This window comes from Sphaerodactylus townsendi, linkage group LG12 (genome assembly GCF_021028975.2).
Source record: "Sphaerodactylus townsendi isolate TG3544 linkage group LG12, MPM_Stown_v2.3, whole genome shotgun sequence".
In the NCBI taxonomy this organism is placed as follows: domain Eukaryota; kingdom Metazoa; phylum Chordata; class Lepidosauria; order Squamata; family Sphaerodactylidae; genus Sphaerodactylus; species Sphaerodactylus townsendi.
In genome coordinates, this window is record NC_059436.1 from 51,562,420 (window position 1) to 51,574,006 (window position 11,587).

The 11,587-nt window shown below is 53.8% G+C and overlaps 1 protein-coding gene across 1 annotated transcript in view; it reads left to right on the forward strand.

Annotated features, from left to right (window-relative positions):
• MIGA2 (mitoguardin 2) overlaps positions 1 to 11,587 on the forward strand; it is a 60,216-nt gene that overhangs the window by 43,445 nt on the left and 5,184 nt on the right. Inside the window, exons 7-13 of the mRNA XM_048512178.1 lie at positions 2,681 to 2,745; positions 3,426 to 3,498; positions 3,647 to 3,733; positions 5,164 to 5,262; positions 5,841 to 5,975; positions 9,635 to 9,688; positions 11,367 to 11,483. Coding sequence (XP_048368135.1) covers positions 2,681 to 2,745; positions 3,426 to 3,498; positions 3,647 to 3,733; positions 5,164 to 5,262; positions 5,841 to 5,975; positions 9,635 to 9,688; positions 11,367 to 11,483 — 630 coding nt within the window. The remainder of the gene's footprint in view (positions 1 to 2,680; positions 2,746 to 3,425; positions 3,499 to 3,646; positions 3,734 to 5,163; positions 5,263 to 5,840; positions 5,976 to 9,634; positions 9,689 to 11,366; positions 11,484 to 11,587) is intronic.

Genomic DNA, 11,587 nt, shown 5'->3' on the forward strand with positions numbered 1-11,587 from the left:
ACCCCCCCCCCCCCCCACCCCCCCCCCCCCCCACCCCCCCCCCCCCCCACCCCCCCCCCCCCCCACCCCCCCCCCCCCCCACCCCCCCCCCCCCCCACCCCCCCCCCCCCCCACCCCCCCCCCCCCCCACCCCCCCCCCCCCCCACCCCCCCCCCCCCCCACCCCCCCCCCCCCCCACCCCCCCCCCCCCCCACCCCCCCCCCCCCCCACCCCCCCCCCCCCCCACCCCCCCCCCCCCCCACCCCCCCCCCCCCCCACCCCCCCCCCCCCCCACCCCCCCCCCCCCCCACCCCCCCCCCCCCCCACCCCCCCCCCCCCCCACCCCCCCCCCCCCCCACCCCCCCCCCCCCCCACCCCCCCCCCCCCCCACCCCCCCCCCCCCCCACCCCCCCCCCCCCCCACCCCCCCCCCCCCCCACCCCCCCCCCCCCCCACCCCCCCCCCCCCCCACCCCCCCCCCCCCCCACCCCCCCCCCCCCCCACCCCCCCCCCCCCCCACCCCCCCCCCCCCCCACCCCCCCCCCCCCCCACCCCCCCCCCCCCCCACCCCCCCCCCCCCCCACCCCCCCCCCCCCCCACCCCCCCCCCCCCCCACCCCCCCCCCCCCCCACCCCCCCCCCCCCCCACCCCCCCCCCCCCCCACCCCCCCCCCCCCCCACCCCCCCCCCCCCCCACCCCCCCCCCCCCCCACCCCCCCCCCCCCCCACCCCCCCCCCCCCCCACCCCCCCCCCCCCCCACCCCCCCCCCCCCCCACCCCCCCCCCCCCCCACCCCCCCCCCCCCCCACCCCCCCCCCCCCCCACCCCCCCCCCCCCCCACCCCCCCCCCCCCCCACCCCCCCCCCCCCCCACCCCCCCCCCCCCCCACCCCCCCCCCCCCCCACCCCCCCCCCCCCCCACCCCCCCCCCCCCCCACCCCCCCCCCCCCCCACCCCCCCCCCCCCCCACCCCCCCCCCCCCCCACCCCCCCCCCCCCCCACCCCCCCCCCCCCCCACCCCCCCCCCCCCCCACCCCCCCCCCCCCCCACCCCCCCCCCCCCCCACCCCCCCCCCCCCCCACCCCCCCCCCCCCCCACCCCCCCCCCCCCCCACCCCCCCCCCCCCCCACCCCCCCCCCCCCCCACCCCCCCCCCCCCCCACCCCCCCCCCCCCCCACCCCCCCCCCCCCCCACCCCCCCCCCCCCCCACCCCCCCCCCCCCCCACCCCCCCCCCCCCCCACCCCCCCCCCCCCCCACCCCCCCCCCCCCCCACCCCCCCCCCCCCCCACCCCCCCCCCCCCCCACCCCCCCCCCCCCCCACCCCCCCCCCCCCCCACCCCCCCCCCCCCCCACCCCCCCCCCCCCCCACCCCCCCCCCCCCCCACCCCCCCCCCCCCCCACCCCCCCCCCCCCCCACCCCCCCCCCCCCCCACCCCCCCCCCCCCCCACCCCCCCCCCCCCCCACCCCCCCCCCCCCCCACCCCCCCCCCCCCCCACCCCCCCCCCCCCCCACCCCCCCCCCCCCCCACCCCCCCCCCCCCCCACCCCCCCCCCCCCCCACCCCCCCCCCCCCCCACCCCCCCCCCCCCCCACCCCCCCCCCCCCCCACCCCCCCCCCCCCCCACCCCCCCCCCCCCCCACCCCCCCCCCCCCCCACCCCCCCCCCCCCCCACCCCCCCCCCCCCCCACCCCCCCCCCCCCCCACCCCCCCCCCCCCCCACCCCCCCCCCCCCCCCCCCCACCCCCCCACCACCCCCCCCCCCCCCCCCACCACCCCCCCCCCCCACCACACCCCCCCACCGCCCCCCCCCCCCCCCCACCCCCCCCACCACCACCCCCCCCCCCCCCCCCCCCCCCCCCCCCCCACCCCCCCCCCCCCCCACTTCTACGGAGCTCATGAGGACATGCTGGGTTTCCCCAACTGGGCAACTAGTGACTCTCCGGAGCAGTTTTGGTTTAAGATCCCTTTCCCTGCACCTCACGGTTTAAATCTGAATGGGGTGCTTTTTACACGTGGAGTTTAAGGTCTGTGTGTCTGGTCAACAAGTTTCATGATGGACTTAGATGGGGGTCAAGAACATGAGGTTGTGCAGTTAAGGCCCGAGCGTTTGGAACAGTTAAACAGGCTATAAACAGCCTTTGGCCCTCATGACTCGCAGTGACTCCCTGGAAGGGAATCACCAGCATATTCACAGCCACGGCTCACAGAGGGAAAGTCTTCCGGCAGGTAGAAATCAGGGCAACAGAGGGTAAGCTTGGCTTTATGTGCAAGACATTGCTTTCTCCCCCACCCCTGGGAGAGCATTCAAAAATGGTGTAGCTCCTGTTTCTATTTACCCCCTCTGAGTCCACAGAAATATAATTCACTCTGCCATCTTAATTATTGTGCTTATAGGCCACACCCGAATTGCTGAGTTGGCAAGCGTGGCTCAAGCTCTTGGTAGCTGGAGCAGAGGCGAAGCTACCAGGGGATGGTGGAGGGCACGTTGCACTGGGCGTGCGCCTTGAGGCGGAATCACTCCCTGCTCCCCCACAGTGAAACAGTGTAGGCTAGAGAATCAGCCTGTTCCCTTCAAGCTGAAAACGACCCGGTGGGAACTATACTTGTGAGCCCCAAGGTCTCATGGGAAATGTAGTTCCCACCAGGCCGTTTTCTACCTGAAGGGAACAGGCTGATTCTCCAGCCTACACTGCTTCACTAAGGTAAGTGTGTGCGGGGCAGGGCACTGCGGAGGGGGCCGGAAAACACAGAGCATGCACCGGGCGAAGTATGGCCCAGCTATGCCTCTGATCTGGAGTTATCAGTTTTCTATACTTATCTTTTACGCCTCATTATTTTATCTATTATATGTCCCATATCTATTATATGTCCCATCTCGGCCTCTGCACTAGGCAGAGGCCAATTTGCTGGTGGTTCCTAGCCCCTCTATGATGCGGCTGGCTTCCACCCGGGCCAGGGCTTTTACAGCCCTGGCCCCTGCCTGGTGGAATGCTCTTCCTCCAGCTGTCCGGGCCCTGCAAGACCTTAATGAGTTCCGCAGGGCCTGTAAGACCGAGCTATTCCGCCAGGCTTTTGGGGAGGCCAGCCGCTAATGCCCCTGCCCTTTTCTCGACAACTGGGGCCCTGCTGTTTCCCTCTTAGAGGAGTTTTAGTTGTTGGGCACCATCTGCTGTTTTTTTGAAATGCTATATTATGATTGAACGCTGTTTTAATGGACACCAGTACTGAATGTACGGCGTTTGTTTATTATTAATCTGATGTAGTTTGTCTGTTGTGAACCGCCCTGAGCCCTTCGGGGGAGGGCAGTATATAAGTTTAATAATAAATAAATAAATAAACAAGTCAGCCTTCTAGCACTGCCTTCAGTGAATATTCAAACAGAACCCAAACAATTTAGCAAGCCTGTCACGGTGGAGTTTGTAACACCCATTGTCTTTTTCTTTCTAGAACAGAGCTTTTAGGCTGCTACAGCAATCAGGACTTCTTGGCAAAGCTCCACTGTGTGAGACAGGCTTTTCAGGTGAGTTTTCCCATCCTGGAAATGTTTGTCTGCTAGATTTTCTTTGGACAGAATTATCTTCAACGGCCTCTCCAAGTTACTCCAACATTTCTTCCTTCTCCACGAAAAGAGGTTTTTCCTCACTGTGAACTGGGTGGTCTCTTCACAGGAACTTCTTCAGACTGAGAGCAACCAGACGTTTTTTGGGGAGGTTGGCAAACACATGGTGTTGGGACTGATGACCAAGGCTGAAAAGGTAGGAGGCTCGCATTCATATCCTCCTGTGCAGAACGGCGGTGGCGTGAGTGGTTAAAATTAAGATTCGTTCCACCAATCACCAAGGAACGAGGGTTTGATTCCCTGCTTTGCCGCCTGAGCTGTGGAGGCTTATCTGGGGAATTCAGATTAGCCTGTGCACTCCAACACACGCCAGCTGGGTGACCTTGGGCTAGTCTATGGAGCTCTCTCAGCCCCACCTACCTCACAGGGTGTTTGTTGTGTGTGTGTGTGTGGGGGGGGGACAGGAGTTTGCCAGCCCCTTTGAGTCTCCTTACAGGAGAGAAGGGGGGGATATAAATCGAAACTCTTCTTCTTCTTCCTTCTTATTATTAGAGTGACAGAGAGGTAGCTAGGCCCAGGGTGACTTTCCTGCCTGTTCTGTGGATGGGGTGGCATGATGCTAGCATTGGGCATGGCAGTGTGGGACCATCAGGCAGCATACCAGAGAAGCCGGGACCAGGAAACAGAAGGCAGATGTGTGTGTCAAGTGCTATCAAATCGCTGCCATCTCATGGTGACCCTCTGAATGACTGACCTCGAAAACATTCTATACTTAACAGTCTTGTTCAGTCTTGCAAACTGAGGGCCGTGACTTTCTTTATAGAGTCAATCTGTCACATGCTGGGTTTTCCTATTTTCCTGCTGCCTTAAACCTTTCCAAACAAGAAGGCAGAGAGGCGGGGACTATTTAAAAGGAAGGTAAGGATGGGTACAAGGACTGTAGGTGAGAGAGAGAGAGAAAGGAGAGATGGGCAAGCAGAGAGGAGAAGGAAAAAGCTGAGCCAGTTGACCTAGAGATGCCCAGGAGGGTCTCTTGTAGAAACCCGAGAAGACATCTATCCACTGGCCAATGAGGCAAAGGTCTGCTGGGAGACGGGGCCAGTTAAGTAATAAGAACATAAGAACAAGCCAGCTGGATCAGACCAAAGTCCATCTAGTCCAGCTCTGCTACTCGTGGTGGCCCACCAGGTGCCTTTGGGAGCTCACATGTAGGATGTGAACGCAATGGCATTCTGCTGCTGTTGCTCCCGATCACCTGGTCTGTTAATCCACACCATCCTAGATTTTGTACTTGATAATGAGTACTTCTAGAACAGGGGTAGGGAACCTGCGGCTCTCCAGATGTTCAGGAACTACAATTCCCGTCAGCCTCTGTCAGCATGGCCAATTGGCCATGCTGGTAAGAACTGATTAAAGAATTATGGGTTCCTGAACATCTGGAGAGCCGCAGGTTCCCTACCCCTGTTCTAGAACAGCCTTCTGGGTACATTTACATGAAATGGGGCAGGTTCAACTTGCCCAAAAGAAACTCCTGACAGCGTTAAATCTCTATATTTATAGCCACAACGCAAGTGCCTTCTTTACCCACTGATCTTTCTCTGTTGGTTTTCTGAATCTCCCCACAAGAACACCAAGGGTTTCCTGGAGAGCTATGATGAAATGCTGCGCTACACGCTGAGACAAGAGACTTGGCCGACTACTCAAAAGGAGCTGGAAGGACGAGGGGTTTGTGCAACCTTTTCTCTTTGGGCAGAGCCCATTTGCAACATGTTGTCCTGGAGGAACATTACAGGCATATAGGTTGATTTGCAGTAAATCCAGAGCATTTAATTTGCAGTGAATCTAGATCTATGGCTTTTGCACTGTTTCTGAGGATGTTAATGAATGTTGCACTCCGGTTCACTTTGAAAGCAGGAGTTTCTTTTATTTATACTTTATATTTATATTTTATATTGTCGATTTTATAGATTACAGACATATATATTATATGACAAAATAGATTTATAAGACTTCTTGGCAATTGTGGGTGGTACTTTAATCCGGCTTGATAGTGAAATTGATGCCAATTTTTGCATTTTAAAAAAACATTAAAATGCTGTAACAACCAGTGTTCAGAGAGATGTAGATTTCAAATAGTGTATAGAATTTAAGAGTCGTGAAGAAGCCTAGCTTAGTGCTTTAGCCAATAATGGCCAGCACCACCAGCAACTGGAAGAAAACATAGTTGTTTTCAGATGTTTCTTGCTGTCCTGTTAGTTCTTGCCTGTAACGGCATCTTTCTCTCTCTCTTTTGCCTGCGATAGGTAGTCTGCATGAGTTTCTTTGACATTGTGCTGGACTTTATCCTCATGGATGCCTTTGAAGACTTGGAGAACCCGCCATCTTCTGTGCTTGCGGTCCTGCGCAACCGTTGGCTTTCTGATAGCTTCAAAGAAACAGTATGCCACTTTGCCCCTCGGCACAGCTTAGCTGACTTTTAATCCAGCGTTTTCAAGCAGGGATGCAGCGAGAGAACAGAAAATAGGAAACTAAGTCAGCAATAAACATGGCCAAGCCTAGTACCGTGGTGGTGAACCTATGGCACTCCAGATGTTAATGGACTACAATTCCCATCAGCTCCTGCCAGCATGGCCAATGGGCCATGCTGGCACGGGCTGATGGGGATTGTAGTCCATTAACATCTGGAGTGCTATAGGTTCACCACCACTGGCCTAGTACCTTGGCCATTTCACATTTCTTTTTTCATACTGGAAACCAATATGTGTTTGCTGCATTCAAACTTTTAAATGCTAAAATAGGTGCACAATCACTGTACGGAATTCCATTATGAATCAGTGCTTTTAACCATTCCCTGGAACGAATTCAGTCTAAATTCCTGTGGAAAATGTTGGGGTGCTGAGATGTGTGCCGTATTTGGAAACCAGGCAGAGTCTGTTGGAATCAAAGGCATGGCTTACAACTATTAGGTACTGGCTGAGAATATATTATGATTCTGATTCTCTTAGCCCAGTGGTGGCGAACCTGTGGCACTCCAGATGTTAATGGACTACAATTCCCATCAGCCAATTGGCCATGCTGGCAGGGGCTGATGGGAATTGTAGTCCATTAACATCTGGAGTGCCATAGGTTCGCCACCATGGTCTTAGCCTCATTTATCAAATGTTGTCAGAATTCAGTATTTCAAATTGGCTTCCTGTTGTTGAGGGAAAAATTAGATCTCTTGGAATACCCATTGACTCTCTTTTTAATCTTTCAGTCTCTGAGGCCTTCAGTAAAATTAAATGCAGATTCTTGGAAATTGAAGTACAAAATCTTAATACAATAAGGCTTGCTCCTCTCTGAGATTGGGGATACTACTTAATGCGGGCCAGACCGCTATATATTTTTACCATCTCCAAAATTCAAACCAATGTAGAGCTTTCTCTTTGGCCAGATTCAATGTTATGCCATCTGAAATTCTCTATGGAAGATATCAAAATGTAGTGTAATTAGACAGGCGCTGTCCCTGTAAGGCGGGCTGCCTTGAACTATCCACAGCATGCTTTATTTTATTGTCTTTTCCATTTGGAAATTCGAACAAAGTATCTAAGTCCTACTTTAGCAAATAGGACAGAACTTTCTGATTCTGCTACGTTGTTCCTTCTCTTGAACAATTCCAATCTTGAAACAAATGAGAAAGTAACAAAATCTTTGCAAGATGCCATAAAGCTGCATCAAGACAAGACTGGAACATAAATTCTTGTTTGCTTTTCCTTTCTGTAATTGGTGGTTATGACTTGTTCTTAGTTTTGTTTATGGCTTGATTATGGTTGCCTGATACGTTTCTTGGAGAGTTCCGCAGGGCCTGCAAGACCGTATTGTTCCACCGGGCGTTTGGAGGGGCCGGCCGCTGATGTGCGCCCTCCTTTTCCCCTTTTTACATGTAGTAGTGCACCGCCGACCCAGCAGTGCCGTAGTAGAACGTTGGGACGCCAACGGACCTGCGGCCTTGCCGGTCGCATCGCACCCCCACTCCTCATCCCCCCATGAGTCACGGGTCATGAACTGTCTGGCTCAGTCACCGGGCGCAGGGACAATGGTCTTGCCCCCAGGTGAGGATTAGGCTCAGGCGCGCATCATCACTCTCCATACGTAGCCAGATGAGATCATGCATCACATGATGATCTCCCGGCCTCCCGCTCTCCCGGAACTCCCCCCCCAGTCCTCCCTCCTACACGCCCCCGATAGAGTAACAATAAAAGGTGCCAGGAACCGGCAGACGAGAGACTCGCTAGGAACACGGACCTCCGGTCTCCCGCTGCTGGCGATCTCTACCAGATGTTATCTCCGCGTCTCGTCTCGTTCTTACGCTGACCGCGTGGGTCGACTACATTACATCTGGGCCCTTAATCTATGGGGCCTCAGCTCTCTGGGTTTGTTTTTTCCAGGGTGGGTTTATTATATTGTATGAAGTTTTATGCTGGACGCTGCTGTAAATTTGTTTTATTCGCTGTTTTAACTGGGTTTTAATGTGATGGTTTGGTTTTATGATGTTCACCGCCCAGAGCCCTTCGGGGGAGGGGCGGTATATAAAATTGATTATAAATAAATAAATAAATAAATATGCCAATAAAGGGTTTCTGTCCATCTGTCTGATATGACAGTCAGACCATTCAATACTGTCTACTTGGAAAACTGGCTGGCAGGCAGACTTCTCTGGCAGAGAAAGCCCTTGCTGAGAACCTGTGAGAACCTTTCTCATCTGGGGACAGCAGTGATAAAACACTTTGGCATGCCAACAGGAATTCTACCATTAGTCACCATGTATAAGGGTCTGGACTACCTCACGGTAACCCAGAAGAGCATGAAACATAAGCAGTGGTGGGATCCAAAAATTTTAGTAACAGGTTCCCATGGTGGTGGGATTCAAACTGTGGTGTAGCGCCAATGGGGCTGGGCGGGGCACGACGGGGGTGTGGCTGGGCATTCTGGGGTGGGGCATTCCTGGGTGGGGCTGTGGCAAGGACGCAGCCGCTGCGCCGGTCCTTGGGCGGGAAACGAATGCACGCAGGCGCAGGCTGCCACGCACGCCGGTGCACCTCCTGCTAGACTGCTTCAAGTTCTGCGCGCTACTGCTGAGAGGAGGGGCGTAACTAAGGCAAACATCACGTGGCAAAATCACCAATTAGTAACCCCCTCTCGGCACACACAAATAATTATCGGGAACCTGTGAGAACCTGCTGGATCCCGCCTCTGAACATAAGGTTTCCTTACATCAGGCTGCACTATTTGTCTAGCTTAGTATAGTTGAGCTGTATTGTCCAAAGTTTAGACCTTTCCTGCTATCTGAGATCCTTTAGCTGAAGGTCAGCTACATTCAAATCCAGGAGCAGCTTTCGGACAAACAAGATTTTCAGGGTGTGAGCTTTTGAGAGTCAGAGCTTCCTTCCTTAGATACTTTAGGTGAAGGTGTAAGAGATTAAAACTTCGTGAATGGAGGGCACGTGCTTATCAGTGCCTGGGAGCACATAGAGCTAAAAATATAGATAAAGAGTAGGTGGTGTGAATTGTGTCAGCCTTTAGGTGCCTACAACTGGGTAGCCGGCTTGCAGAAGGCAGGCGGTGCCAGTGATGCTGTATCCATCTTTTAAAAAGAGTGGATATCAAAGCTGACTTATTTAGAGAACATTTTATGTTGCTGCTTGACTACAACAGCGGTTCTCAACCTGTGGGTCACGACCCCTTTGGGGGTCGAACGACCCTTTCACAGGGGTCGCCTAAGACTCTCTGCATCAGTGTTCTCCATCTGTAAAATGGATACATGTTAGGGTTGGCCAGCCTGGAAATAGCCTAAAAATTTGGGAGTGGAGTGTGGAATTGACCATTTTAAGGGCAATTTCTTGTTTGTTTTTTTTAAAAATGCCTCTTCCAGAATATTCCTGCCCCATTTATGTGCCCACTAATTCAGTGTGCCTGCCATAGAAGGATAGGGGTGTGGATTTAATGCAAATAGACATAGTGAGTCCAGAGGGTTGCGTTTCTTGTATACAGGATAATACCTTTTTGGGAAGAGCCACATCATAAATCAGTGGTGGATTATTATTTCTTTACCTTCCAGGCCCTCGCAACTGCTTGCTGGTCTGTTCTAAAAGCAAAGCGGCGGCTTCTAATGGTAAGTAAAAAAGGGAAATTCTGAGAGCAAAAGAATGTAAAACATTTGTGTTGCTGAAGATCCAGTGCAAAAGAGACCTTGGTTCACAGACTGGCAGTGTGCCATCTCCAGAATGAATCCTCCCTTCCCTTGTCAGCATTCTTGGTTTAGTTACATTATTATTTGTTGTTATTATTTATTTGATTGATATGCCGCTCTTCCAGATCGGCTCACAGCGGCTCACAGCAGAAAAGACAAAATATGCACAGTATAAAATACATAGTATAAAATAAAATTTTACAATTCGAGCTGAAATGCTAACTACTAGCTGTTTAAACAACTAATACACACAATCTAAAAAACAGGCAACTGAAACAATATCCTCTTATGCTCCCACCCTCCTAGGAGAGTCCAGCAGTACTATAATGCAGATGGCGGCCTGAGAGGGAATGGGAGAAAGCTGGCCTCAACCATATGCCTGTCGAAATAACTCAGTTTTACAGACCCTGAGGAATTCTTTCAATAATACAATACAACAACCTTTATTAGGCATATTAAAATAGGCTGCAGAGCATTACAGACATTTCTGAAGTACAAATCAAAAGTACATTCAAAACACAGACAGATAAACTGTGTCTAGCATTGGACGTTACTTAGAAAGTTCTGTCACTTGTAAAAGAAATTTTGCTACTTTTTCCAAGAGCATGGCCTCTGTGTTATTTAACAAAAGCTCCACAACAGAGTTGTCAGAGTCTCTTTCAGATTTGTCTAAGACCCACCCAGGAGAGAAATTCCTAAAACCCACATATCTCGGACAGTCAAGTATAATGTGAGCAAGAGTCTCCACTTGATTTTTACAGTGTGGACAGACCCGATCCTGGAGAGGGATAGACAGGTAGTGACCCTTTGTAATGGCCGATGGAAAAGTATTGCATCTGGCCCTTGTAATAATCCATCTCTGTTGGGGTTCAGTTAATAGTTCAAGATATTTGGCTGTGTGCCCCTGTTCTGGTACTAATCCGACAGAAAGGGGTGAGCATGATTTATTTGCTTGGCCCAACAAGATATGGTATTCCTGTTCTAGAATTCTGCTTTTTAAGGTTTGCAGAATCTCTCTGAGTGACAGCATACAGAGATCTTCAAGTATTAAACCTAGAGAGTGGATTTTTGATTTAAGAAGTTGATACCATTCGGAGGCAAATAGGTAGGAATTCTTTCATGCAGGGTCCTGATGGCAGATGGTCAAGCATTCCACCAAGTGGGGGCCAACATAGGGAAAGCCTTGGCCCTGGTTGAGGCCAGACGTATCTCTGAAGGGCCAGGGATCTCCAGGAGATTAGCCTCCGATGAACTGAGTGTCCGGGGAGACAAGCCCTGGCTGTGGCTAACCGGGTTGCCTGAAAACCTTGGTTGGTATCTAGTGTGCAGATGAACTGGCATTAACCACAGTTAACCTGATCACTGAAACATAGTTCATGTGGGGCAGGGAATGCGAACGGGGTGAGAAGTGTACGTATTTCTGGAACTGGCTGTTCACTGACAAATCATGGCTCATGTTGGTGCAAATGTAGCCAAGGTGAATTTTAACAGGAGAAGTCGAACCTCATCTGGCTGCCCATGACCCTGAGGAAGCTGGTTTGTGCTCCGGTTTGAATGGGCAGAAATTAATCTGAGCCGTTCCTTGCTTTCCCCCTGGCAGGCTCCAGATGGCTTCATCTCTCATTTCTACTCCGTATCGGAGCACGTCAGTCCTGTACTCGCTTTTGGCTTTCTGGGGCCAAAGGAACATCTGTCAGAAGTCTGCAGCTTTTTCAAGGTAAGCCTTTTATTTTCGGGGCCACTTTAAAGATATTTTGGAGATGTCACACTACAGTATTTATGGTTCGCTTGTTTTTAGTGATTTTTTAAAGTAACTTAAAT